We start from the raw sequence: 27,112 nt of genomic DNA, 5'->3' as shown, positions 1-27,112 counted from the left end.
GGGACTTTAGAACTGGGGTTATGTGCTCTACTTTCTTAGTCTTAGTGAGGACGCGTGCAACAGCGTTCTGGATCAGCTGCAGCTGTCTGATCCACTTAGGCAGACCTGTGAAAACACCGTTGCAGTAATCAATTCTACTAAATATAAACGCATGGATTAGTTTTTCCAGATCCTTTTGAGACATTAGTCCTTTAATCCTGGAAATGTTCCTTTGGTGATAGAAAGCCGACCTTGTCACTGACTGTAAATGCTTTTGGAGGTTCAGGTCTGAGTCCATCACTACACCCAGATTTCGGGCCTGATCAGTGGTTCCTAGCTGAAGCGACTGAAGCTGTGTGCTAACTTTTGATCTCTCCTCTATTGGTCCAAATATTATTACTTCAGTTTTGTTTTTATTCAATTGAAGAAAGTTTTGACACATCCAGCAAGATGTGCACCAACAATTTGTCCTCCTTTGAACTCAACCATGTCACCCATAATGTTGTGTGCATTGCAATATTTTGAGTAAAACCCTGCTAATTGGACCTTCACACTCTGCTCTTATTGGTTCAATGTGCAATTAATGATGATTGGCCACCAGGCTGGTCCAATTTAGCCATGAAACCTCCCACACTAAAATGAGAGGTTTTTCAGTTTCATTGTCCAACCCCTGTATATAGTGTATTTCACTTACTGAATTGAGTTACTGAAATAATTGTCTATACTTTTATTTATTAAGATTTAATTCTAGTGTTTATGTAAGGCAGAGGTTACAAATGTAAACGTTACAACCTTTTGTTTGGACCGTTTTTTCCTTTTGATCTTTCTATTAGAAACGTACGGTGGCCGTGAGGTGCAAAACACTTCAACATTAGTGAAACACCTACAAACTTTAATGAAGCACAATTACAAAAGCACCGTGACATTAACAAAACCCCTACAACATTAACAAAAGTGCTACAACATTAACGAAAGCACTACAAACTTTAATGAAGCGCAATTACAAAAGCACCGTAACATTACAAAACCCCTACAACATTACGAAAGCGCTACAACATTAGCAAACCGGAAGAGGTATGTCCCAGTGGGAGACCTAAGAAGTCGTTGATTGGACGACAGCTCGTTTTACCTTTGAACCGGAAGTTATTCTGGGTTTAATGTGTTTTTTAAAAACATGAACATTCTTGGTGATCCAAACCTTTCTACTGCTATTGCAGAGTATTTTGAGTCAGGACATACAAATGACGTGATACTGGACTATGGAGATAATTTCTTGACAAAACGTTGTAAGCAAAAAAATTTGTTGCACACAAATAAAACTTGTTTTGCACACAAAAAGATATGTTTCACACACAAAAAATTGTTTTGCAAACTGTTCGCCAACCTTGCACTCAAAATATCATTTATAAGTTTTCCTCGAGTACAAAACGGTCTGTGCTCGTACAAAACTGCCTCTGCTCGAGTACGAAACAATCCCACCACCGCTGCGGTAAATTTGTGCCAAAAGTCACGTGATGCATTAAGAGTTGTTGTTGTTGTTGTTCAGACTTCCCGACAGCAGGGGGCGCACCCGAAAGAAACTGAAACGCGCCGGTTTGGCTAAGGAAGAAAGACGTGACACCATAGCTCAGTGCAGCTAACAGCATTAGCACCCCACAGGTAACTTTCAAAGCTTTCCCGGTGAAAAAGTAACTCCATAGGAAGTGCCTATGAAGTTGCCAGTCACATGGCTGTCGTATTGCCAGTTAAAATGCCATATTGAATTTGTCTCAAACATTTATTTTCATAGGGCTTTAGCAAATGTTTTGTTTCCAAATTAGAATTTGTTTTTGGCAACAGATCCAATACATTTTTTATTTTGTACGTGGAAAGCAGGACACGGTATTGTTTGACATACATTTATAGCATGCTTTCAATGTTATGGACATGGAGAAGGACAGACAGTCTTTTAATCATCTTAATATGAAAAAGAACTGAACCGTTTCTAATTCAATGTATCTTCAGGTCTCAGTTTTGGATGGACCCGTTTGGAGATTTGAGAGACTCCGGAAACTTCAACGGAAGCCATGAGCACCAGTGCTTGCTCAGATTCTGCTTCACCAGAGTTCTGCAGAAAGACCTGGATGAATGTAAAGATCTCTGGAATAACCACAGGATCCGGCCAAGCAGACTTGCATCATGTCCTGGTGGGATTCCAAACGAACTCTATCTCTTGCCTCACAGGTAAGTGACATCTTCACAAATAGAAGAAAATGCTTGACATTACACAATAATGCATAAGTGCTGTTAGTACAAGTTAAGACATCTATGTACAAGTAAGCTATAGCTGTTAATGTACAGTGTATCACAAAAGTAAGTACATCCCTCACCAGTGGTGGTTCCAGACCAAATTTATCAGGGGGACCAGGGTTTTCTCACAGGGGCACAGAACAAATGATTGAGAAAAAAACCTAAACAGGTCAATAGGTCATAGTTTAATCTATTAAGTAAACCACAGAGCCAAGTTTTGCTCTGGAAATGCAGGTTGCAGACTTATACTGAGTCATATAGCCAGCAAAAAAAAGGCAATTCCAATTACTTGTACTAAATATAGTACAAGTAATTGTGACATATGTGTCACAATTCTATTATTAATTCTATTCTGACTTTGCAGATATGGTTCAAGAGATTGTGGCTTTCCTGTTGAGGACAGCGATCTGGATGTTTTCCCAGAAGCAAGTCAGGTGACAGAGTTGTGTGGTGATAAAGACATTGAGGAATACCTACAGCAAGCATTGCAACAACATGGACAACAGCAGTCACAAGACTGGGAGTCAGCTATGGAACTGTATTTATTGCTCAAACACACAGCGAGGCTGTGAACAAAAAAAAGCCAGAATCCAATCTTTTAATATTTTGTCTCCTGTTGATTTTTCTTAAATAAAACCTCATTGTTATACAGAACAGAAACAAAGTGTATTAAACTTTTTTATACACCAAATTGTGCATTCAGCCTGAACTTAGATGAAATTTCCACACATTAAACTCTTAATTCAAGTCTAGATATAAATCTACATTTACAGATCTAATTTTTTTTTTAATTGCTTATAGCTATGTCTAGGTGGCAAAGTTTAGCTATAATTTTTGAAATTATGGTAAGAAAAACATCAAAAACAAAAATACATAGTTTGCACAAAGGGATTGTGCTGATAGCAATTTCTGAACTATCACTTTATAAGGGAAATCTTATCTAATCTTTTCAGAAATTAGGGCAAGGTTTTGCCACTCTGAATTAGACAGCAACATGGTCTGGCCCATGGAGTAACTGTAACAAAATTAGCTGAATCGCAACAGAATTAAAACAAGACTGCCAAGAAATTTTCAGTAGCATCCGAATCCCGCAGCATTTTGTATTCCAAAGTCCATGTTAGCCCTAAAAGCAGCATAAGATTCAGAAAGTGGTAATTTTAGTGTATTTGCACAGGTGTTCGCAACAGGAAAGAGTGAGTCACTCAAAAACTCCAGATGTGGGGATGGCATCATGCCCGCTGGTGGAATTGCTGCGAGACCTGTAGCAAACATCAGGACCTCCTCTAGAGACAGAACACAACTGTTTTGCCCTCCTTTTGCCGCCTATTGCTTCCTACTGGGCTGAGATCTGGTTTGAACATGTTTTCCAAGTCTGAAGCAGTCAGGGCCTTGGCAGAGAAACACAGAACTGAGGACAGGACACTGGGATGCTGTTGCAGTGCAGCGAAAAAACAAAGACTTGCCAGTCCATCTTTGAATCTGTTATGTAAAGAAACATAAGCAATGCACTTTATTCATAGTATTGATATGAAATATCAATACTAAGTCCTGTGTAAATTCAATTCAATTTTATTTATGTAACCACTGTTCTAGTTTTACCCTATGAACAGCGCCTAGATTCTCTGACCTACACTCTATCAAATACTTTACAATGAGTAAATAGTGTATTAAATGGCAACTGTGTGTGTTGTTAATAGAGTGCGTAACTGAGCACAAAAGCAAGGCTAAAATAACTATAACTAAGACCTAAATGTAGTGCGACTTGGACCTTATACTAAAATAAGAAAGCAAAATGGTAAAGTGGAAAACGTACCAGTTTAATAAATCATACTGGTCAGTAATGAACCAAGGGCAAAGTACAGTTAACTTTAATTACCACACTTAGTGTACTGTTTGGTCTCCGAACTGTTCAAAACCACCCTTTAAACCAGTCTTATACATAAAAACAAAAACCAAGGCTGAATGAATCAAACTGGTGGTATCAACCACACCATTCAGTTCCCGGAATGAGTAAAACCGTCCATTAGTTTTATTAACGTTGCAGGCCTGAAGGGACTCGGTTAGCATTCGTCCTCAGAATAGCAGTTCCAATGATGGCGGCTCCCAGAACAACCACGAGGCATGGGTTACTCACCCCACCATGGATTACCAGTTTCAAACAAACGGTAACAAAAGGCTCCAACTCCGGTCCAACCGTCCATTCCAGCCCACGAGCGTGGTTCGGATCTGCAGCTCCAAAATCCAGCAAAACGTTGAGCGAGGTCCGGCTATGCGGCTCCAAAATCCAGCAAAAACTCCCAGAAAAAAAATTCGTAGCTCCAACTGGTTAGCTAAAAATAATAACAGTCCAAAGCGGCAAAGAGCCAACCTAGTCAATGAACAGCCGCCGGCCGAGTGCCAGTACGCAGCAGCGAACACGTACACAGTCATCCAGTTCCCACCCCCGGCCCATCACAACCAATCAAATTGCTTAAACTTGATTTTGCCCTTGACTGACCAGTAGGGTGAAGACAAGTAAAGTTGATGCATTTACTGACGGTAGTAAATAACAAATATTAGCAAACGCTACATTTACTGCATGTTTTAAACCAGCAGAAAATACATATATGCACTATACTGTTATGGACTTTTACGGTGTGTAAAACCTCCAATATGTGAGTGTAGAACATTGACTAAGTTAAGTAAAATGTGACTATTATTGTTTAAAAGGAAAATGTCTACAATGCATTGTATCTAAGAAAATGTTTAAGAAGCATGGGAGAAAAGAGTTATTTATATATATATATATATATATATATATATATATATATATATATATATATATATATATATATATAACCTGAGGGTTACATCCTCCCCCTTCTAAAAGTCCAGATGCCCTCATCGGACTATCTGTGCATAACAAATCAATTTACCCGTAGGTGGCTAAATTACTTGTCAGAAAACCCCAGCTAAACTACAGGACGCACACAATGGACCAGAGGGACATGGCTCCTCCTTCCCATGGTGATTCTCACTCCACGATGTACTATCACAAACGGCTTGTCAATGGAATGTCCAGGCTTGTCATAACTGAGCCGAATGACTGGTTTAATCTCTCGACGTGACTGATGATCACCGAGGGGCTCTGCATTGCTTTCAGACTGACTAGCTAAAGGACGCGCTTCCCCAGCTAGACCTGTGTCCGCCACAGGGTCATCAGGCAGTTGCCTAACCTCTGGTTCCTCCTCAGCCTCTGAGAAGGTAACAGCACTCATAGGCTCTGTCGGACAAGCACTGTTTGAAGCTGTTGGGTCTGTAATGACGGCAGACTCTTGTCGGTTGAAGTGATCTGCAAGGAGATCGAGTGCTTGGGAAACAGACTCTCTTTGAGCAGTGGATAGGTACCACAGATCGTCTTCCTCTGCCTCAGACATAATTTCCTTGTCAGTACTTTGCATTGCACTGTCATCATGCGTGTTGGTCTTGGTCTCTGCTGAGGACCTTGTTTCTGGTCGGTGGTACTCTGGTTTCTCTTCATGATTAACAGGGAACCGAACCAGCTGTCCAATAGGTAGCAGATGGTCACGATGTAAAGTTTTGACAACAACTCTGCCTTTTTCTGACTTTACCTTGTAAACCGGCAGGCTTGGCAATTTTTCAACCACTGTATAGGGGCTTGAGTTCCACTTGTCTCCAAGTTTATTCTTGCCAGGCACGCCGGTAGCTCGAATAAGTACTCTGTCTCCTGGTTCCAGAACTTGATTTCTTACTCTTGTGTCATAGTATCTTTTGTTGCGCTGATGGTTCTTGTCTGCAACTTCTTGCGCCAGTTTGTAAGCCTTTTGCAACTCTGCTTTTAGCTTTTCAACATATTGAAGGTAACTTTGGTGGTCTTTACCATCTGGAGACGTTCCAAAGCATAGGTCAATGGGCAGACGAGCCTCACGACCAAACACGAGGTAGTATGGTGAGTAACTGGTAGCGTCGTTTCGCGTACAATTGTAAGCGTGAACCAGCAAACTGATATGTTGACTCCACTTTTGCTTTTGAGAGGGATTGAGCGTGCCCAGCATAGATAGGAGTGTGCGGTTAAAACGCTCCGGTTGTGGGTCACCCTGGGGGTGATAAGGAGTGGTCCTAGACTTCTTTATGCCCAACATCTGTAGAAGGTCTTTGATTAACCTGCTCTCAAAATCACGCCCTTGATCCGAGTGAATCCTCGCAGGCAGCCCGTAGTGAACAAAGAACTTCTCAACCAAAATCTTGGCAACGGTTGAGGCTTTTTGATCTTTGCTGATGTAGGCCTGGGCATATCGGGTGAAATGGTCTGTGACCACGAGAACATTGGACACTCCCTTAGAATCAGGCTCAATAGATAAAAAATCTATGCAAACTAGGTCGAGAGGGCCACTGCTTGTAATTTGGTTTAGTGGTGCAGCCCGTTGAGGTAGGGTCTTGCGGGCAACACACCTGCCACAATTCTTGATGTAGTCTGTAACATCGGAGACCATCTTGGGCCAGAAAAATCTGTCTCTCAGTAACTCAACTGTGCGATCAACTCCAAGGTGCCCTGACTCATCGTGAAGAGCTCTGAGTACTTGTGGTCTGAACTGAGTTGGGAGAACAAGTTGTAAGTTCTGGAGGCCTGAAGGTCTGGAAACTTTTCGGTGTAACAGGCCATCTTTCATCAGGAGTTTTGAACTTTCCTTTTGCAGAAGCAATAACTCAGGATGTTTGTTTGTGGGCCAGACCCCAACCTGAACTGCTTTCTTGGCAGGACCTATTACAGGGTCTAGGTCTTGTGCTTGGGCCAGCTCCACTTTGCTTAGTCTCTCCATAGGACTGAACTGCAGGTGAGTAAAACAAGCATATGCGTCAGGAACAGCACTTGGCTTGGCCCCCAGTTGGTCAATAAACCGTTCTGGATGCTCTGAGGACTGAGTTCTGTCCACAGGGTGGAAAAGAGCTTTAACTCCCGAGGGGGGTATTATTCTCCAGCCGCGTTCACCATCTATGGCATTTCTGGACAACCAATCAGCATCCACGTTGTCTCGGCCGGGTTTGTATTGGATGTCGAAGTTGTAAGTGGTGAGGGCGGCTAGCCACCTATGACCTGTTGCATTCAACTTGGCGGTTTTGAGTACGTAAGTGAGGGGATTATTATCTGTCCTCACAGTGAAGCGGGCCCCATAAAGATAATCATGGAACTTATCCACGACTGCCCACTTCAACGCCAAGAATTCTAGTTGGTGAACAGGGTAGTTTCTCTCTGACTGGCTCAATTTGCGACTAGCAAATGCAACAGGGCGTACGCCATCAGAGTGCTCCTGGTTAAGGACCGCTCCAAGCCCGTCAAGACTGGCATCAACATGAAGGATGTACGGCTTTGTTGGGTCCGCAAAGGCCAAGACTGGGGCATGAGTGAGGCACTGAATAATTTTTTTAAATGCCTCAGTGCATTCAGGCGTCCATCGCTCGCCAAATGGCTGAGAGGGGTGATAGTATGGTGTGACAAAGCCCTCATTTTTCTTTTGTTTCCTTTGTGTTGGTGGGTACCCCCTTGTAAGGTCTGTGAGGGGCCTGACTATAGCAGAGTAGTTGGCGATGAACTTGCGGTAATAACCGCAGAACCCTAAAAAGGACTGCAGTGATTTTAGGTTCACTGGAGGTTCCCACTTTGCCACTGCATTTATCTTGTCAGGGTCTGTTGCGACGCCAGCGGCGGACACAATGTGACCAACGTATTTGACTTGGGGTTGGCAAAATTGGCACTTATCTATGGACAGCTTTAAACCTTGTTCTCTCAGGCGGTCGAGCACTTTCAGAAGGCGCTCTTCATGCTCTTCTAGAGTACGACCAAACACAATAAGATCATCGAGGTAGACGAGACACTGGAGGAGATTCATATCGCCTACTTCCTTCTCCATTAATCGCTGGAATGTCGCAGGGGCACCTGTGATCCCTTGAGGCATGCGTTCGAACTGGTAGAAACCCAAGGGGCAAATGAACGCAGTTTTTTCTTTGTCTTCTTCTGCCATTTCAATTTGATAATAGCCACTGCGAAGGTCGAGCACAGAGAACCAGCGACTCCCAGTGAGGCAGGCCAAAGCATCGTCTATTCTCGGAAGTGTGTATTGGTCTGGTATGGTTCTGGAATTAAGTGTACGGTAATCAATGCACATTCGAATTTTGCCAGTTTTCTTTCTTGCGATTACTATTGGTGAGGCATATGGTGAACGAGATTCTTTAATTATGCCAGCAGCAAGAAACTCTTGTAAATGTCGGCGGACATCATCAATGTCTGCGGGAGCCAGGCGCCTTACCCGTTCTCGAAATGGTCTAGAATCTTTTAATCGGATGTGGTGTTCAACCCCTTTTGCAAGTCCAACATCCCATTCAGTCAGAGAGAATACTTCTGGTCGCTCAGCCAACTTATGTGATAGTCTGACTTTCCAGTTTTCAGGAATGGGGGAGTCACCAAAATTGAAGACTGCCGGGTCAAGTCGTTGGTGAGGTACTTGGCTCGGCTGTATCTGGGTGACTATGTCAGCTTTATGGACATGAGCTACGACCGTGCCTTTAGGAAGGGACTTGGGTTTGGCAGTTTCATTTTTCAGGAACAGTGGGAAGTGTTCTGCGTCCATGTCCATGGACAAAAGCACACTTGAGGGCATTAGTACCCCTGCCGGAAGGGATCTGGTAACAGGTGTCTCTATCACCAGTATGCTGTCCTCCAGAGATTCTGAGCAGGATACCTTACACATAGCTGTACGTCCAGAACCAGGGGGTATAGTAAGAGGCCCAGGTCCAACCCATTTCACAAAAGCTGCTGCTTCGTTTGGGGTCACAGGTGACATTTGGATGGGCTGTGTGCATACCCGCATAGTTTGTGCCAGATTGTTGCTCTTTGATCCCATTTGGGACTGTGGCTCATGAATGAAAGTCCGTGCATTTGTGCCAATAATCACAGGCTGCTGTTCGGGACCATTCGGTTCCGGGCAGACTAAGGCTAAGACTGTCCGGGACCCACCTTTTACAATATCCTCTGGAAACTGTACTTGAGCAGCGATAAACCCTTTGTAGGGGTAACTGTTCTGGCCAAGACCCCAAAGGTCTAGGCTCGAAATGGGGTGCAATGGTAAGTGAGATAGGTGTTGGGTATACCAACCCTCAAATACAATAGAAACAGTAGAACCACTGTCCATTAATGCATCACAAGGCTGGCCTTCAATGATAATTCGGCCTACTGTTGGTGCTCCAATGAGACCTGTAGGAATTTGGTTGGGTGTGGGAGGACCAACGTGGCTCACAGTGACTTGGCCGCCTTTTCTTTCTGGCTCTGAAAACCGTGAGCTGGTTCCCTTTTGATTTTGTTGCAATTTTTGCATTGACTGAATTAGTTTTCGGATGACCTTGGAAGAGTTTTCAGGACAAGTGCAATTGGTGGCGATGTGGCCATCTTCGCCACAACGGTAGCAAAATACATTCGAACCCTCTCTGGCAAACTTTGTGGGTTCTCTACCTTTTCGCCAAGAATTCCTTTGGCTCCTCCCCTGAGGTACGGGAGCCGTGGGTGGTGTAGCTTGTTGACTGAGCTGGTGTTGAAAACTAAGAACTTGTTCTTTTAACACATTCATCTCAGGATTAGAACGGGCGGCAGCAGCTTGTGGCACTCCTCCAATTATGTGAGGGCTATCTTGTCCTTTTACTGTTAGCTGCTGCACTTGGCTTCGAAGCTCCTTTATCTGATCCTTGAGGGCATCCATTTCAGAGAGCTTTGGTGTCTTTATGTCTGCTGCACCGACTTGCCGCACACTGGTAGTATGCCGCCTTAGCATTTTCTGATCCTCATCTGCACGTATCTCACTTAGCAGTGCCATGAAGGATGGGGGATTGTGAAGTCGTTCTTTTAGTCGCAGCTGCAACAGCATAATGTCAGACTCAACAGCACCCCGTAACAGCTGCTCAGCTTGTGCACGGTCTCTTAGGGCAGGGGGAACCCCACCCTTTTGAACAGCTTTGGTGAGAGCTTTCTCCAGCCTTCTAACAAAATCTGAAAGTCTTTCATTTGGGTTTTGCTGCATAGATCTGAAGGCAAAATATAGGTCTTCACCTGACTCTGTTGTGCCAAATACATTTTCAATTGCCTCCAAGAATCTTTGAGGGGGTGTATCTGGATCATTGCAGCGTAAAGCTTGTATTATTTCAAGTGCTGGCCCCTTTACACTCTCAACAATCCTCTTCCGCTTCTCCTTGACAGAACAATCACATTCATCGAGCATTAATTGTGCCTGCTCCAACCAGTTCTCGAGTGTCTCTTCCCCAGCAGGGGTGGGAGTAACTCCAGAGAAAACCCGTAGTCGGCGAAACGCATTGTTCTCCTGTGGGGGTCTCACTTTTTCCAACAGTTCTCCAACAGCCCGGATAATAGATGAAGGGTGTTCCTGTTTCAGGTTTGACTCTTGGGAAAGCAAAGGCTCAATGTCTGCTAATGTTTTTCCTTCACTTTCAAGTAGTCTTTTTAGTTTTATGGTAAACTCGTCTGTTTTTTCAGCAGGTTCAGTAAGCAAAGTTAGCTTCCATGGTAATTCACCTGTGTGGGGAAATATTTCTGGAGGTGCTTTGCTAGGGTCGACTGGGTTGCGACACTCACACAGCAGTATGTCAGTATTCAGTTTAGGGACAGATTTTTGGGCTCGGACACGTACTCTGCCGAAAGCTTTAACTGTCTCCATTAACTCTTCAACATCAGCAACACTGGTGTTCATGGGAACTCCACTCACAACAACTGCATGAGCTGGATTTACATTTGATTCGCTGCACCAGGTCTGAAGCTCTAATGGTGGTAGTGAGAGGGATGAGTTGGCCATTTTGGGGAGATTATAGTTCTTCTAGTCTTGATTGTAGGACAGTTACTCGGTCTAAAATCCCAGCGGTGCCTCCATTTTATGTAACCACTGTTCTAGTTTTACCCTATGAACAGCGCCTAGATTCTCTGACCTACACTCTATCAAATACTTTACAATGAGTAAATAGTGTATTAAATGGCAACTGTGTGTGTTGTTAATAGAGTGCGTAACTGAGCACAAAAGCAAGGCTAAAATAACTATAACTAAGACCTAAATGTAGTGCGACTTGGACCTTATACTAAAATAAGAAAGCAAAATGGTAAAGTGGAAAACGTACCAGTTTAATAAATCATACTGGTCAGTAATGAACCAAGGGCAAAGTACAGTTAACTTTAATTACCACACTTAGTGTACTGTTTGGTCTCCGAACTGTTCAAAACCACCCTTTAAACCAGTCTTATACATAAAAACAAAAACCAAGGCTGAATGAATCAAACTGGTGGTATCAACCACACCATTCAGTTCCCGGAATGAGTAAAACCGTCCATTAGTTTTATTAACGTTGCAGGCCTGAGGGGACTCGGTTAGCATTCGTCCTCAGAATAGCAGTTCCAATGATGGCGGCTCCCAGAACAACCACGAGGCATGGGTTACTCACCCCACCATGGATTACCAGTTTCAAACAAACGGTAACAAAAGGCTCCAACTCCGGTCCAACCGTCCATTCCAGCCCACGAGCGTAGTTCGGATCTGCAGCTCCAAAATCCAGCAAAACGTTGAGCGAGGTCCGGCTATGCGGCTCCAAAATCCAGCAAAAACTCCCAGAAAAAAAATTCGTAGCTCCAACTGGTTAGCTAAAAATAATAACAGTCCAAAGCGGCAAAGAGCCAACCTAGTCAATGAACAGCCGCCGGCCGAGTGCCAGTACGCAGCAGCGAACACGTACACAGTCATCCAGTTCCCACCCCCGGCCCATCACAACCAATCAAATTGCTTAAACTTGATTTTGCCCTTGACTGACCAGTAGGGTGAAGACAAGTAAAGTTGATGCATTTACTGACGGTAGTAAATAACAAATATTAGCAAACGCTACATTTACTGCATGTTTTAAACCAGCAGAAAATACATATATGCACTATACTGTTATGGACTTTTACGGTGTGTAAAACCTCCAATATGTGAGTGTAGAACATTGACTAAGTTAAGTAAAATGTGACTATTATTGTTTAAAAGGAAAATGTCTACAATGCATTGTATCTAAGAAAATGTTTAAGAAGCATGGGAGAAAAGAGTTATATATATATATATATATATATATATATATATATATATATATATATAACCTGAGGGTTACATCTATATAGCGCCAATTCATGAAATATGTCATCTCAAGGCACTTTACAAAGTCAAAATTAATCAGATTATACAGATTGGTCAAAAAATGTCCTATATAAGGGAACCAGTTGATTGCATCAAAGTCCTGACAAGAATGCAGCAATCCCTCATACTGAGCAAGCATGAAGAGATGGTGGAAAGAAACACTCCCCATTAACAGGAAGGAAAAACCTCCAGCAGAACCGGGCTCAGTATCAACGGTCATCTGCCTCGACCGACTGGGGTTACAGAAGACAGAGCAGAGACAAAAAAGCACAGAAGCTCACAGTGATCCAGTGAACCACATTGTAGTTCAATGTGTAAAAAAATATGAAAGAAAAAAAACTAAATACATAACGTAAAGCTAATCTTTTACAGTTCTCAAGAATAATTAAAAGTAACACATTTATACAATGTAAACTAAATAAAATAAAATTATTTTAAATTTTTAGTACAACTAAAAATGAAGTTTTCACTGTGCAAAAAAACTAAATTGTGTCATGCAACAGTAGATTTATATAAATCACATTGAAAAATTGTGCCACATGTGCCACTATCATGTGCCACAAGCATGGCACATGAAAAATCATTCATGTGCCATGCTTGTGATTAATCTGTGTAATGTTGAGTAATGATTCAAAACAAATTTTATATTTATGATGACCAAAGAAGACAATACCTATTGTACATAAAATTCTGAGTGGGTGATAAAAGTTGTGAAACTTAGAATTTGGCAAGTATTGATCAATATATTCATACATTTCACACAATTTTCAAAAGACAAAAACGATTTAGGAAAGAAGCTGGTAGAACTTCATATCTGATCAAGTAATTTCATATCTCGACAATGCCTTTTACATATATTATAACTATTATATTTATTAATTACCGTTGAATGGCACTGTGGTTTCTCTCAAGGATGTACCATCTAAGATACTCCTCTACAAAAGCTTTCTTCTCAGAAGTCTTCACATCTCTGAAGCAGCCAGCAGTTTGGAACATCCCGCTGTTTTGCAAAATTACATTTTGCAAAGACTCATCTGATTCAGCTTCCAGGACCTATAAAACAAGAAGTTTATTATGAGAAGTTCTTTGTTATGCATACAAAATACAGAAATTACAGACATTTTTTGCATTTGTGATTTCACATCTGTTGAGACAGGCTGAAACTAGACCTTTCAAAACAAGAAAATTTGTCAAGCTTTGAGAAAACGTAATTATTTTGTTTCTATTCCCTAAATCTAGGTCTGTTCCTACCTGTTTTAAAACTTCCCCTATTTCCTCATCTTTAACATCTTCAATATTGGCGCTGAAACTGGGATTCCCTATCATGTAGTTGACGACGTTCTTTGCAAGGAAATGTGGTGCTGGTCCCCCATGTACTATCGATACAGCGATCATCTTTCCTGCTAAAAAAATACTCATCTTCACTGGCAGCTGTTGTACAGAGCACAGAATTACTGTATGCAATTAAATCTTAGATTGTTTATGACAGAAACATAAGCAGATGTTTCAACAAATTTTCATTTTAGAAGTACTACCACTTCATTAACCTAAAAATGACTCACCTCTAGAATTGCACACAATGTAACGGCTTTCGGGGGGTCCATTAAAGATCGAGCGATTTCTCAGAATGGCCATAAGACGCGTGAGAAACTCACGCCTCGGGCCACCTGCATCCAACCCTTCCTCCAAACAGCCAGCATCATCATTAAATCTGATGAACATGTCGTTCTTGTCGGAGTATGTGCTGCGCTTAAAGCCCCGAACAGCCCCATCCCACACATCAGTCCAACATATATTAAACCGGCTGACTTTCGTGTGGTCAGTATACATGGCCAGTTCAGCAATGATATCCTGTGGCTGCACATTTGTTTCTCTAGAAAAAAAGAAAATTATTTCAAAACATGTACATATACAGCATCCAAAGTTAATAAATTTACAATAGTTGTGTCTGGGCCCAGCAGCCAGTGCAGTGCGTTTTTCTGCCGACGCTGCCTTTTTTGCACTCTCCTTTCTCCGCATTCCAAGCCTCCCCTTGTGCTCTGATGTCTCAAGACGCGCTGCCCGGCTCGCCTCCCTCTGTATCCTACTCCTGACGTTTCCCAGTGTCTATCCAATGCTCCCTTGGTGGGTGTTACCAAGCCTGGCTGAGGATTCTCATTGGATCGCCCTGGTTCCTCCAGCTTTGACTGGACCACCTCCCACGCCACCACTGCTGGTGCCCCTCACGGATTCCCCCTGACCGCCCACCGGTCGCTCCGCCACCTGCTGCCATCTCGGGAGATGACTCACTGGGTCCGTCTCTCCACAAGCACCCCCCCCCCCCCCCACCCCCCCCCCCCCCCCCCCCCCCCCCCCCCCCCCCCCGGCTAGGTCGCGGTTCTCGGCGGTAAGCCTAAGGACCTTTATTCATATTTCCCTGCCCGCTGTGTAAAACCTAAATCTCTGCCTCTTATCCGCAGATCGCTTGAGCCAGTTCTCGTGTCTTCCTCCAGTGCTGCTTGTCATGGTTTTACCACAATTACCTCTGTTAAACCTTTTGTTAAAATACACATCTTAAACTGCCCTGCGCCTCTCGAGGGTAATCTGCATGTGGGATAAACAACTCAAAACCATGACAAGATGTATTGGTATCACTTTGTCACGATGACCCTACAAACACCCTATTTCTTTATGACAGAAGCCCCTACACACCTGTAACAGGAGCTCTGGACAGTGACACATTGACTGGTGCCTGGATTGTTGCCGTTGTCATCCATAACCTGAAAACAGAAAAAAGACAAGGGTAAAAGTTAATGATTGACTAATGTTACTTTAATGTTCAAATATTTTTTTTTACTTAAGGGTTTGAGACAAAAATCTGTATATTGTGGTGTGAGATAATAAAAAGTTTGTACCTGTTGTACTTCATTTCCAAGTACAAGCTCCCCAACACCATCCCTTAGAGAACAATGAAAACACATGAATTGGTATTTTGAACATATGCAGTCATTGTATAGATTATAGGATAACCCAGTTTTCTTCAATGTCTTGTTCATTGTATTGCCCTGTAACGCCTCTGTGCATCATCTGATTAAAACAGACAGAAAGGAAAACATGGAATGCCTAACAGCACTATAGGCAGTACAATGACATAGCTTAAGAAGCAGTCTTTTTTCTCATTATTACAAGAAAATGCAAAACTGATTGACACAAGTTATCGACTGAAACTCTTGTGGACTTTAGTTCACATATTCATCTAAATAAATCTATATTTGTAAAATGAATAAGACATTGAAGAAAGCAAGGGTGGTCTAATAATGATTTCCATGCCAGTATATTAAAAATTTAAAAACAAGCATCTTTAAGAAAACAACTACACTACAAATACTTCATAGGACATGCTCGGATATTCACATAATTTACAAATATCCACATTAAACATGTCACCAGTACATTGTTTATGAAAATTCTGTGAATGCTATAATACTTTTTGTAAACACAACATGCTATGATATGTCCCAAAAATGTAACTTACTCTGTTTCTGTCTCCTTTTGTAAAGGACTGCCTTTACTCACAGGTTCCCATGGCTGAAGAAAATGAACAAAATTTCACATAAAAATCTTGACATAGTGCTTTGTAGCTTAGGTAAAATGTACTTGTTGTGGTCACTGAACCAAATAAAAATGACAGACCAAATACATTTTGAGTTGCAATTACCAGTGTATCAGCAAGATCAAAGTCAGAGGATTTTGTGAAAACAATCTCTGGGTCAGAATCAGACAAGTCTGATAATTTTCCAACTGCAAAACAAGGAAAGTAGGCAAAACAAGCCAACTTAATCTCTACTAAGTGTTAATACCGTTTCCAGTCAACTTTATTACATTATATCTGGAAGTACAAACACAGCACTGATAAAAATGAATAACCCAGTGTCTACCTATAAAGTTTCCAGGAAGTAACTTGACATGTAGGAGCCAATATATGTATACTTTTTACTTGATTGGTTCATGCCACTAATGCTTAATGGTACAGTTTTAAAATTTAGATTTATTGAATGTGGCAAACAGTACACACCAACCTTCTTCAAAGTCATTTCTCGAGCAGAGGAACAGACATATCCTTTGATATGGCTTGCCAAGTTCAGCCTTATAAGCTGCAAGGGTAAAAGGCGTCTGTGTCCCAGGAATATTAATAACCTCTGACCCATCTGGGTACAGAAGGAGGAAAGGTCCATCTTTCAAATATTAGTTAAAGTCCTTCATTTTTTTAACTGCAAGACTGAGCAGAGGTGTGGAAGAGACATCTGGGTTTGTTACAAGCGTAATAGTTCTTCCACGTTGAGGCTTTAGACAATTCTTCTGAATGGCCATCAAGCCAATATTTATCTGAAACAAAAAAAGTAGATATATGTGGAAGACTGAGCAATGTTTTTTTTATTAAAAAAAGTCAATTTTTTTGCTTTTTGTTTTTAATTACTCCTGTATTATATTACAATATCATCCAAATAGAACCATTAAATATTTATATGAGTCATTTCCAAGATTTTACTTTTGAACTTCTGATTTGGATAGAAACAGAACAATGGTTGGAAAATTATTACTCAAATATTAATCGGTAGATAATTTACTGTTTTGACTGATCATTAATTGATAGTTTACTGTTACTGTTAAACAATTATTCTCTATAGCTTTACTACTTGGAACTTTCTTTAAGCAAGTGTATTATTTAAAAGCTGCTTGTTTTTGGTCGGAGCAGTTAGAAGAAATGTGAATGTAATCATTTTCTTTTTATCTTTTTATTAAGGACTGTTCTACTGTTTTAACTTCCTTTTGCTTTAATCCCTCTCTCCCAAGAGAATACTTTTGTCGCTCCTCGTTTTTCTTTTTTCTGTATTCAAGGAAGGTGCTGAGGGCTGGTGTAGGGCAGGATGGGACAGTGCTAGAAGTAAAGAAAATAAAAAATGTTGCACATCACATTCATGCTAACATAGGTTATGTATTACATACTGCAGTAAGGCTAGCACAACTCTAAATTGAGTGTGGGTAGCTTGATTGCAGTGCAAAAGAACCAGAATGACACAAATTACCCCAGAAGTAGTGCCCACGGCTGTAACAGACCTTACTATATGTTGCTAATACAAGACTGCTGTATTATATCGATTTGTGTACTTTTAATTGCATTAACAAATAAATGACAGTGGACACGGTCTGGTAGTGATGGGTTGATGAGGCGTCATGAAGCATTTCGACACATTGCCAAACTGTATTGATACAGCGCCGATACTGTGTCACTGAATACTGACACCTGATGGACCTTAAAAATCCCTGCAGGCAACCTGGTTGACAGACTAAACTGACACTGATTTGATGACCTAGCATACACAATAATACAATTTAAGTCATTACTTGTTGCATGTCTTATTTTATAAGAACATTTATATTTAAAATATCTTAGACTTTTTTGGCTAAAGTCTAAAAATAATCTGAACCTGTATCATAACGTAATAACCCTTTAAGTAAACATATGAGTGAATATGGTTGTAGACTAGCATTTTTTGCCCACAAATTGTTTAATTCAAACAATAGGTTGTTTTAGCGTTTTGATATTGAGTCTTTTACACTCTCTCCTCAGCTGTAGAAAACAATCGCTCACACGGCACAGATGATGCTGGAGTGCGGTGTGCGTTTTTCTCTGAGCCTCGTTTCAGAAAAATCGCTGAGATACACTGAGTAGAAAGCTGCCACTCTGAGTAGTTCTGCATCACTCTGTCATATTCATTGTTTCCGGTTTCAGAACAGATAATATAAGTCAGGTACCTAAACACAGCGTCCGTGTTTAAAACTAAGAGTCTGTCCAAACCTCTTCCGCCTCACATTATAATGTAATGTAATGTAAGGCGGAAGAGGTTTTTATTTACTGCGCATATAGCTTGCATAGCAGTGTTCCCTCTAAGCGCGCAGCTTAGAGGGAACACTGCTTTGGCGCGTCAGTCAGTTCGAAACAGTTGCTGTATCAAGTCACGTAAATTTCTCATAGAGCAAAACCTGTGTCGGTGTGCGTATCGCTATCGGTTCGACGCATGTGCCGACACATTGGCGTTTCTGGACCCATCACTACGGTCTGGTCACCACCAACGATAGCAAGTTACTACAGCCATAAGAAATATAAATCTTTCTTTATGCTTATTAACTTACTTGAATTGTGGAGTATCCTCCGGACAAACTTCAAGCCTCTTGCCACAACTGCTGCAAAAGTTTGGCGACGGCCCGACCAGCTCTCTTCCACAGTTTGAGCAAAACATAGCGACGTGACCGTTGTCCTGCTTGCTTTGCTTTGCTTTTCATTCAAACGAAGCACACACCAGAATAACTTCCGGTTCAAAAGTAAAACGAGCTGTCGTCCAATCAACGACGTCTTAGGTTTCCCACTGGGACCTACCTCTTCCGGTTTGCTAATGTTGTAGCGCTTTCGTAATGTTGTAGGGGTTTCGTCAGTGTTACGGTGCTTTTGTAATTGTGCTTCATTAAAGTTTGTAGGTATTTCACGGTTTGTAGGTATTTCGCTAATGTTGAAGTGTTTTGCACCTCACGGCCACCGTAGAAACGGCTCTAAGAGAAGAGGTGGAAACAACGCTCCCAAAATTACGCTTGTGGCCAAAAAGTGTATTACGTCAGTAGTGGTTTAGGACTACCATAGCAAATGAATGGCAAAGTTTGACTGTCGGCTGTCGCCAATTAGCTCATTAGCTGCGTCTCAGATCGATATACGCAGTTTGCAGCTCTGCAGACACAAAGTTTTCCTGATCGGCAGGTTTTGATGAAGACAAATCCTTTTCATTTAGAAGATTTGATTTAAAATCCCCAAGCGATGAGAGACTACGACCACCAGGTGCGCGTAACTAGAATCGTTCAACTTCTTCAGAAGTTGAACGATTCTAGTTGTAAATCTGCAGTTCCTATATTGTCCACGCTGTGTTTTAATCAGCAGATGGTAGCACTGAGCTTCAGATGTGGAAAATTGATTTTAAATAATTTCTTAATTTTTATCTGTTTGATGTATTTGGTCATGCAGGACAGTGTTTTTAAGTTCCAAAAAATGTGAATAAATGTTTTTCAACATTGTACAATCACTGTGATCAGTTCTTATGCATAATGCACAAGTAAATGTTTAACTGGGTTAAAGTATTGTTGAAATTGCACATACTTTTCTTAAAAACGCTGAGGTTATTCATAATATTTGTGTAAAAGTGAAATTCATTTAATATAAAAATGAACAACAAGTCCACTTTTATTAGTTCTATTTAATCTTGCAATGAGTTTACTCGTGTGGCCCTCTTGAGATCAGATTAAGCTGAATGCGGCCCCCAGACCAAAATATGTTTGACACCCCTGATCTAGAGGGTCTCAGGGTAACTGTTGCTGACTGTCACTGAGCAAGTTGTAGTGATGTGGAGCTTGCTGTTCTGTTGACCTCATAGCAGGCAATTCCCACAGAAGTCACCCTCATTATCATGCAGGTAAATAGGAATTTTTGTGCAGCTGTATGGGAAACTTTAATATTGGGTTTTTTATTATTCATTGTGATTTTATTTTGTGTATGTTTGCATGAACAAGCTGTTGCTCATGTTATATTGGTTGATCTCATGTTCTGACACAACGCAAACAGTAAAATAGTATTTGGTTGAGATATACTGTAGTTCCAGTATATAAGCCTGTCTGCATCAATAAAGCCAATGTTATGTTTATTCAACATGTTCAAGTTATCTATGTGAGCAGTGAGTTTGGTATAACTGCAATGATCCATAGTGTACTTATTGGTGATTGTATGTTTATTAAAACAATAAAAAAATCTCACAAAATAGACTTATGCACGAGTTGTAGTTTGAACCAGATGAGGTTATCTATGTGTGCTACGAGTTTAGCGGCACTACTAGTGTAGTTATTGCTCATTTTATACTTATTTTTGCTCTGCAGTGTGGACATCTGCTGCCAGGGGTGAACTCAGAAAGCTCCAGGTTGTTCAGAACCAGGCAGCACGGCTGGTACTGGGCTGCCCCGTTAGATCTAATCTCATCCAGATGCAGGCCCGCCTTTCCTGGCTTACCGTTGAGAACAAGTTGCTTTTTAATACACTTACGCTGTTTAAGTCAGTCATGAGCTGTAATGTTCCTGCTTTTAGACATTCACAAATTGTTTTTAGTAATTCTGTTCATGATTACAACACTAGAGGTTCCAGTAATGGACAGCTTGTTTCACCAGGTCCAAAAACCAACGCTCTAAAGAGATCTTTTATATATAGATCATTGCGTCTTTGGAATAATCTACCTCAGTACATCTGCTGCCCTCACAGTAAATTATCTTTTAAAAAGAATCTGAGACTTCATTTGATGCCCTGAAGTGTTTTTGTTTTATTGGTTGTTTTATTTAACTTGTTCTTTTGTCCATTCTCTGATAACTTCTAAACTACGGTGGGTTGAGAAATGACATTTTTGGAAATGTTACATTTGTGAGTGTGCTTTTTATTGTATGTTGTTAATGTGGAACCCAGGAAGACTTGCTGTTTGCCATGGCAACAGCTAATGGGGATCCTTAATAAAAATTACAAATTACTTATTTTAATAATGCAAAATGTGTAAGTGTAGGTATTACTTATCTAAGTGATAAAATCTGATTAATGGGGCCCGTTCTTCGTACGTCGCTAACTCAGTTAGCTGGATTTGATTGTTGACGATTTGGCATGATCTTGGATTGTTCGGTTCTTCGAAAGACATCCTGCACTTGTTGTCATAGCAACATGTGCGGCAGCTTAAACCTGCTCGAGAGCAAGCTTATTTCATGTAAACAGGATTAGTTTGCAGCTTTCCAAGCGGGGGAGATAGGGAAGTCTGCCGTAGCCACCCTAGTAAAAAAAAAAGTGCTTTATTGTATTTCAAGTATATTCATATTTCCTATAGTTTACTGAAAATGTACTTAGACAAATTGTACTTTTTGTAAATATATAAAAAGTATACTAACATTACGCTTTCATGTTAATACTTTTAACACACTTTAACATAATTACACTATGTTACACTTTATAGAAATATATTATTAAAAAGTATACTTTAAGTGAAAGTTATGTGTAATTTCTAAAGTGTACTTATTTTAAATTTGTTTTTACACATATTTTTGATATATTTTAAATTGTATGCTCAAAATTGTCATTGTAACGTACATTGAAAGCATATTTTAAAAGTACACATTTCAATATCGACACTGTAATATTAAGTTTGAGTGCATTTTGAGTTACATTTGAATCTAATTATGAAGTGAAGTTATATACGCTTGTACTTCAGGTAATTCTTTTGGAAAGTGTTCAATAGTATAACTACAAAAATGCACTTAAACCCTATTATGCAATTTTGTGCTGTGTGTAAAGTACACAGATAGCAATTATTGCAGTTGTTGTGTAATGTTTAATAAGTTTTGAAAAAGAAATATGATACAATACATCTTACACACAAAACCACATTGAACAAAACACTAAATGTTCACTTCAAAAGTACAGGTGCACAAAAATGTGTGTTCTGCTGAAAAGCAAGTGGTTTAAAGCTGGTGCAGTGCTACATTATGATCTAACAAATAGCATAACCCACATTGCAACAGAAAAGTTAATACTGGCCAAATTACATGCAAAAGAAATAAACTTAACATATTACAATTGTCTCAAGTGTTCAAAAAAGAACATTTCATTAGTATTGTTTAATGGACCAAAGCAGGGCTACTGCAAACAAGACCAATTGGTGAGTGCACATATTTAAAAGTCGCCAAAGTTGTTTGGTTGATGTCTGTAGTAACTCCCCAAGAATTTTAGTCTCTTTCAACATTGTTTGGAAGTGGAATGACATAAATTTTGTACTTGGACTTAACCATTACACATTTACGTTTAAGTGATTGGGGATGCACAGCAAATACATTATGGGTGTGAGACACCTCATTTATAAATGTGGATGATATGTTTAACTGAGCATCTCTACAAACCTTTCCTCCACTCTTGGCAAGCTCTTTTACTAATATACAGAAGTTTGTGGATGTGGATGAGGCCCCATCATCAGATGTAAAGGCCACCAGGGTCATAACTTCGCACAATGTTCCATCATCTAACTGTACAACTGAATTATTTCTCTTTTTAAGAGTTCTGTTGTTATATGAATGATAGACCACACTGCTACAAATGAAACGGTCATAAAATAAACCTGAATGAACTGTCACTCCTATGAAACTTTCAATAGCCATCCTCTGCAACACAGATGTGCTACCTTTCTTCGGGCAGCCAAAACCTCTGACATTATGTTCAAACTCCTTTGATTTCTTTCTTAAGCTAGAGGTACTCTGAAGTTTGTCAAATAATGCCTTTATGCTGTCATTAGCATTTGCCATTGTAGTCCCTGCTTTTGTTGAGAGATCCCTCCACCGAAGAAATCTATTCACTATTTGTGTTGGCACATGTGTTGTTCCACTGAAAAACCTAAGCAAAGTACCATTAAATGATTCAAATGGAAACGTAGATGTTGCCCACAGTGGTCCCCAGTTGTGCACGCTTGCTGCCAAGTGCATTAATAAATGCACATTGAAAGAAGCATTTGCAGCACCATAAAGTTTCTCAAAGTTAAGCACAAACTTTCGCAGAGCTTGTTCTGCCATATCCACATGTCTCACTTTAATTGCATCCTGAAGAAGAGTGTGCATTGCAAAAACTAATAAAAAAAGATGATTCCAATACTTCTTTTTCAGAATGCCATTCAAAACAGGCAATGCATAAAACAACAAAAATGACCTCCACTCAGATGCTTTCCAGAATTTTCTGTCTTTCACTGATCTTGGTGCCCTTGTGACCTCCACAGGTGGGTTAATGGCTAGCAATTCCTGGTCTATATCACTGACCTTGCCGCCCAAGTACCAGTCTTCATTATGGTGCTTACTGTCTAGCCACAGAGATGCGATCTGTTTAGTGACACCCAGGCAGACACTGTGTTGGTACTCAGGAATAAATCCAGTGATCATTTTGAAGCTCTCAAGTTCCATTAAAGGGGATGGGCCTTTCACACCCATTACTGGATTAGCAGGTGTCGCTAGCATAGCATGCCGAAAATGATCCATCTCTGTCCTTAAAGGTGGTTCTGGGGTTTCCCAGACATAGGGGCCACCACCAGTGTGAAGGCAGAAGTCACACCCATATTTGCCGTTGAACTGTTTTGTGTTTCTCAGGAGGGGGCGGGCAATTGAATCTGAGGAGCACAGGAGTAAATGCTCTACTTTTTCAGAGTCTATCCATTTAATTCCAGTCTGTTCCAGTTCCTTGAGCTCTGCCACAAAAGCAGTTAAAAATGTGATCATATTCGGCTTACTTTTACCAAACCATAAGCATGGTATACATATGTTGGCTTGACGATCTTTTGGTGACAGCTCTATGACTTGACACTGAATTGGCCATATCTGAAAATTATTACTGTTGAAAACAGGAATTCCGTCACAATTCCACAGAACTGATATGTCATCGGCCCCTATTTGTCCACTCTGCTTAAGTTTTTTGTATTCAGCCCCACACTGAATATCTGAAACAATGCCTGGAATTGATTCTCTTTCATTTAAATGTATCCCAGATTTTTCCACAATGTCCACAATTTGGGTTGATAGACTACGTACAAGAAAGTAAGACCCAACCCTTAAATTTTTCTCAATGTCAAATTCAGCATTACAAGAAGAACATTTTTTTGGAGCTGACTCTCTGGGTCCCATATAGCTTTCACAGTTTACACAGTAAAAATGGGGCGCATAATGGCCAAACTGCCCATATGCTTTATAAAAAAGATATGAGGTTGCTGGCACCAAGCCAGGGAAATGTTCATTAAACATTGTAAGAAGATCCTGAAGAGCTAATCCTGTCAAATTGTGCCTCAGTACATATGACATGAGTAAGAGCAGACTCTGTCCTTTTGTGATGGGAGCACCAGGGTATACAGGATCATCATCATGGTGTTTCTGTAATACAAGACAAGATTGCTCACATTCATACCTAAAACACAATGGGACACATAAGCCAAATTATAACGACAGTATTGTCCTAATAAGAGAGATGTCTCATACATGTTATGTAAAATAACAATATACAGACAATCTGTAATTAAATGATGGTACCTTCAATTGGTTTGAATCTTGATTTCCGGCTTGACTCCTCTCTTCCTCTCTGTCCTCTTGTCCACTTCCACCATCTTCCTCTCTGTCCTCTTGTCCACTTCCATCATCCTCCTCTCTGTCGTCATGTCCACTTCCATCATATTCTTCTCTGTCCTCTTGTCCACCTCCATCAAGCTCCTCTCTGTCGTCATGTCCACTTCCATCATCCTCCTCTCTGTCCTCTTGTCCACTTCCATCATCCTCCTCTCTGTCGTCATGTCCACTTCCATCATCTTCTTCTCTGTCCTCTTGTCCACTTCCATCATCCTCCTCTCTGTCGTCATGTCCACTTCCATCATCTTCTTCTCTGTCCTCCTGTCCACTTCCATCATTCTCCTCTCTGTCGTCATGTCCACTTCCATCATCCTCCTCTTTGTCGTCATGTCCACTTCCACTATCTTCTTCTCTGTCCTCTTGTCCACTTCCATCGTCTTCTTCTCTGTCCTCTTGTCCACTTCCATCATGCTCCTCTCTGTCGTCATGTCCACTTCCATCATCCTCCTCTCTGTCCTCTTGTCCACTTCCATCATCCTCCTCTCTGTCGTCATGTCCACTTCCATCATCTTCTTCTCTGTCCTCTTGTCCACTTCCATCATCCTCCTCTCTGTCGTCATGTCCACTTCCATCATCTTCTTCTCTGTCCTCTTGTCCACTTCCATCATTCTCCTCTCTGTCGTCATGTCCACTTCCATCATCCTCCTCTCTGTCGTCATGTCCACTTCCACTATCATCTTCTCTGTCCTCTTGTCCACTTCCATCATCTTCTTCTCTGTCCTCTTGTCCACTTCCATCATCTTCTTCTCTGTCCTCTTGTCCACTTCCATCATCCTCCTCCTCTCTGTCGTCATGTCCACTTCCATCATCTTCTTCTCTGTCCTCTTGTCCACTTCCATCATCTTCTTCTCTGTCCTCTTGTCCACTTCCACCATCTTCCTCTCTGTCCTCCTGTCTCTCTCCATCCACTTCTTGGTAATCTGCATTACTATGATCTGCAAGACAAGTCTGAGACAAATGTAGAGCAATTAAATGCAGCTTTGGTGGTCTAAAACAAATAGTTGAACATTGGGATATAAAAATAGCTACATTTACTAGATAATAATTCTTTCTCCTGAACTTACCTTTTCAGTAACTTGTCTTCTGTAAAGGGATGTTCTTGGAACTGAAGATGTACAAAGAAATCTCTTGTAGAACAATTTTCTCTGTTTCTGTGGATACAGTAAAAACAAAGATAATAGGAAACCTGAACACAGTAAGAGCTTTATCCACTAGCTAGCACTAGTGTTTATGTATGATTACCCTTGATGACTTACAGTGGACTTGGGCAAACATTTCAGAATGAAGATATAATACTGGAAGCAATACTGTCTTTTGGAAAACCATCAGATAGGTTTATCTTATAGGCTGGGATATTATAATATACCTACCAACCTATTTTTCCTGCAGACGTCATAGTAAAAGTCAGAAGCTATAACACATATATGTTTTAAAGTCTTTAATGAGTGTATGGGGTCTGTTAATGATTTTCACGTAAAAGCAATGTAGGCCTACTTCACATTTTTACATCAAGCTAATAACACTTTAACAAAAATGTCTTGATAGGGTAGTAGTTATCTTGACTTCGTAATGTTATACAGAATACAATATTTTTTCAGGCGGAAGAGTAAAATAGACATTTTCGTTGTAGCCCACAGCATTTCACCAATTGTGTTTTTCTTTACCTGGTTCGGTTGAAGTCTTCTATATTTTGTTGTTCTTGGAGTCCCTATCTCTGGTTGACTCTCGTCAGAATTCAAATGTCTCTTCAGTTTTCGTTTTGCTGGCATGATGATTTGGAATAGCAACTGTAACATACAAGACTGTATAAAACGTCTCTAAAATTCGTATTTAAAAAAAATATATATATCGGCGCCGAGTCTCTGACCAATGAACTGCATCGCTTTTCACTTTCAGCCAATCAGAGCTGCGGCCGTTCTCATCCGTTGCATCCATCTGAGCGGCGGCGTCACTCGCGTGAAAGCAGGTTGGCAGGTTAGGATAGACTACGGTTAGGAGGAAACAATGTCATTCCAATTTGCCATCTACTACTTATTTGATAAAACACTTAAAGTGGAGAGTACGTCGCTCATTCTTGGTAGCAACCAGTTCACCCAAGTTGTATCCAAGCCGGACCTTGATGACGACACGAACTGGATTGAAATAAAGTGGCCTACGAAAAAAGAACCAAAGAGGACGGTGGCTGCTAAGGTTCTGTTATTTGGAGGCAAGTATGGAGAATACCTATTAATTTCCCAACTATTTCAGCTACCTTGCAGCTCTAACTGTTTAATTGTGTCGTTGTTAGGAAGAATGTCTTGGCTAAACTTAATTTTTCTTACTCTTCTTGTTATATCAGACTCCTACAAAGAACTCGTGTCGAAAAAGAATTCGTTCCTTCTCGG

General features: G+C 40.8%; 1 protein-coding gene, 2 long non-coding RNA genes and 1 pseudogene across 3 annotated transcripts; 1 reads left to right on the top strand and 3 right to left on the bottom strand.

The window, feature by feature from the left end:
• The first annotated feature begins 721 nt into the window (after positions 1-721).
• On the top strand, positions 722-2,859 carry LOC118557916. The gene is made up of 3 exons (XR_004928109.1): positions 722-1,638; positions 1,984-2,202; positions 2,633-2,859. It is a non-coding gene; the product is annotated as an uncharacterized LOC118557916 (long non-coding RNA).
• A 366-nt stretch (positions 2,860-3,225) lies between these two features.
• On the bottom strand, positions 3,226-14,751 carry LOC118557987 (annotated as a pseudogene).
• Positions 14,752-15,159: 408 nt separating this feature from the next.
• Positions 15,160-16,032, bottom strand: LOC118557920. Its single transcript, XR_004928113.1, has 3 exons — positions 15,994-16,032; positions 15,374-15,416; positions 15,160-15,238 (listed from the first exon to the last, which is right to left on the bottom strand). It is a non-coding gene; the product is annotated as an uncharacterized LOC118557920 (long non-coding RNA).
• Positions 16,033-24,507: 8,475 nt separating this feature from the next.
• On the bottom strand, positions 24,508-26,802 carry LOC118557986. Its single transcript, XM_036128534.1, has 4 exons — positions 26,596-26,802; positions 26,393-26,515; positions 24,701-25,879; positions 24,508-24,513 (listed from the first exon to the last, which is right to left on the bottom strand). The coding sequence occupies exons 3-4, from the start codon at positions 25,652-25,654 to the stop codon at positions 24,508-24,510; spliced, it is 960 nt and encodes a 319-aa protein (XP_035984427.1). The 5' UTR covers positions 25,655-25,879; positions 26,393-26,515; positions 26,596-26,802.
• Positions 26,803-27,112: the final 310 nt, after the last annotated feature.

Source organism: Fundulus heteroclitus, chromosome 24, assembly GCF_011125445.2.
Source record: "Fundulus heteroclitus isolate FHET01 chromosome 24, MU-UCD_Fhet_4.1, whole genome shotgun sequence".
NCBI lineage: Eukaryota > Metazoa > Chordata > Actinopteri > Cyprinodontiformes > Fundulidae > Fundulus > Fundulus heteroclitus.
This window is presented reverse-complemented; position numbering and strand designations above follow the sequence as displayed.

Excerpts from the sequence above, each read along its gene's own strand:
- LOC118557986 (XM_036128534.1), bottom strand. The coding sequence starts at position 25,654 with ATGCAGATTACCAAGAAGTGGATGGAGAGAGACAGGAGGACAGAGAGG.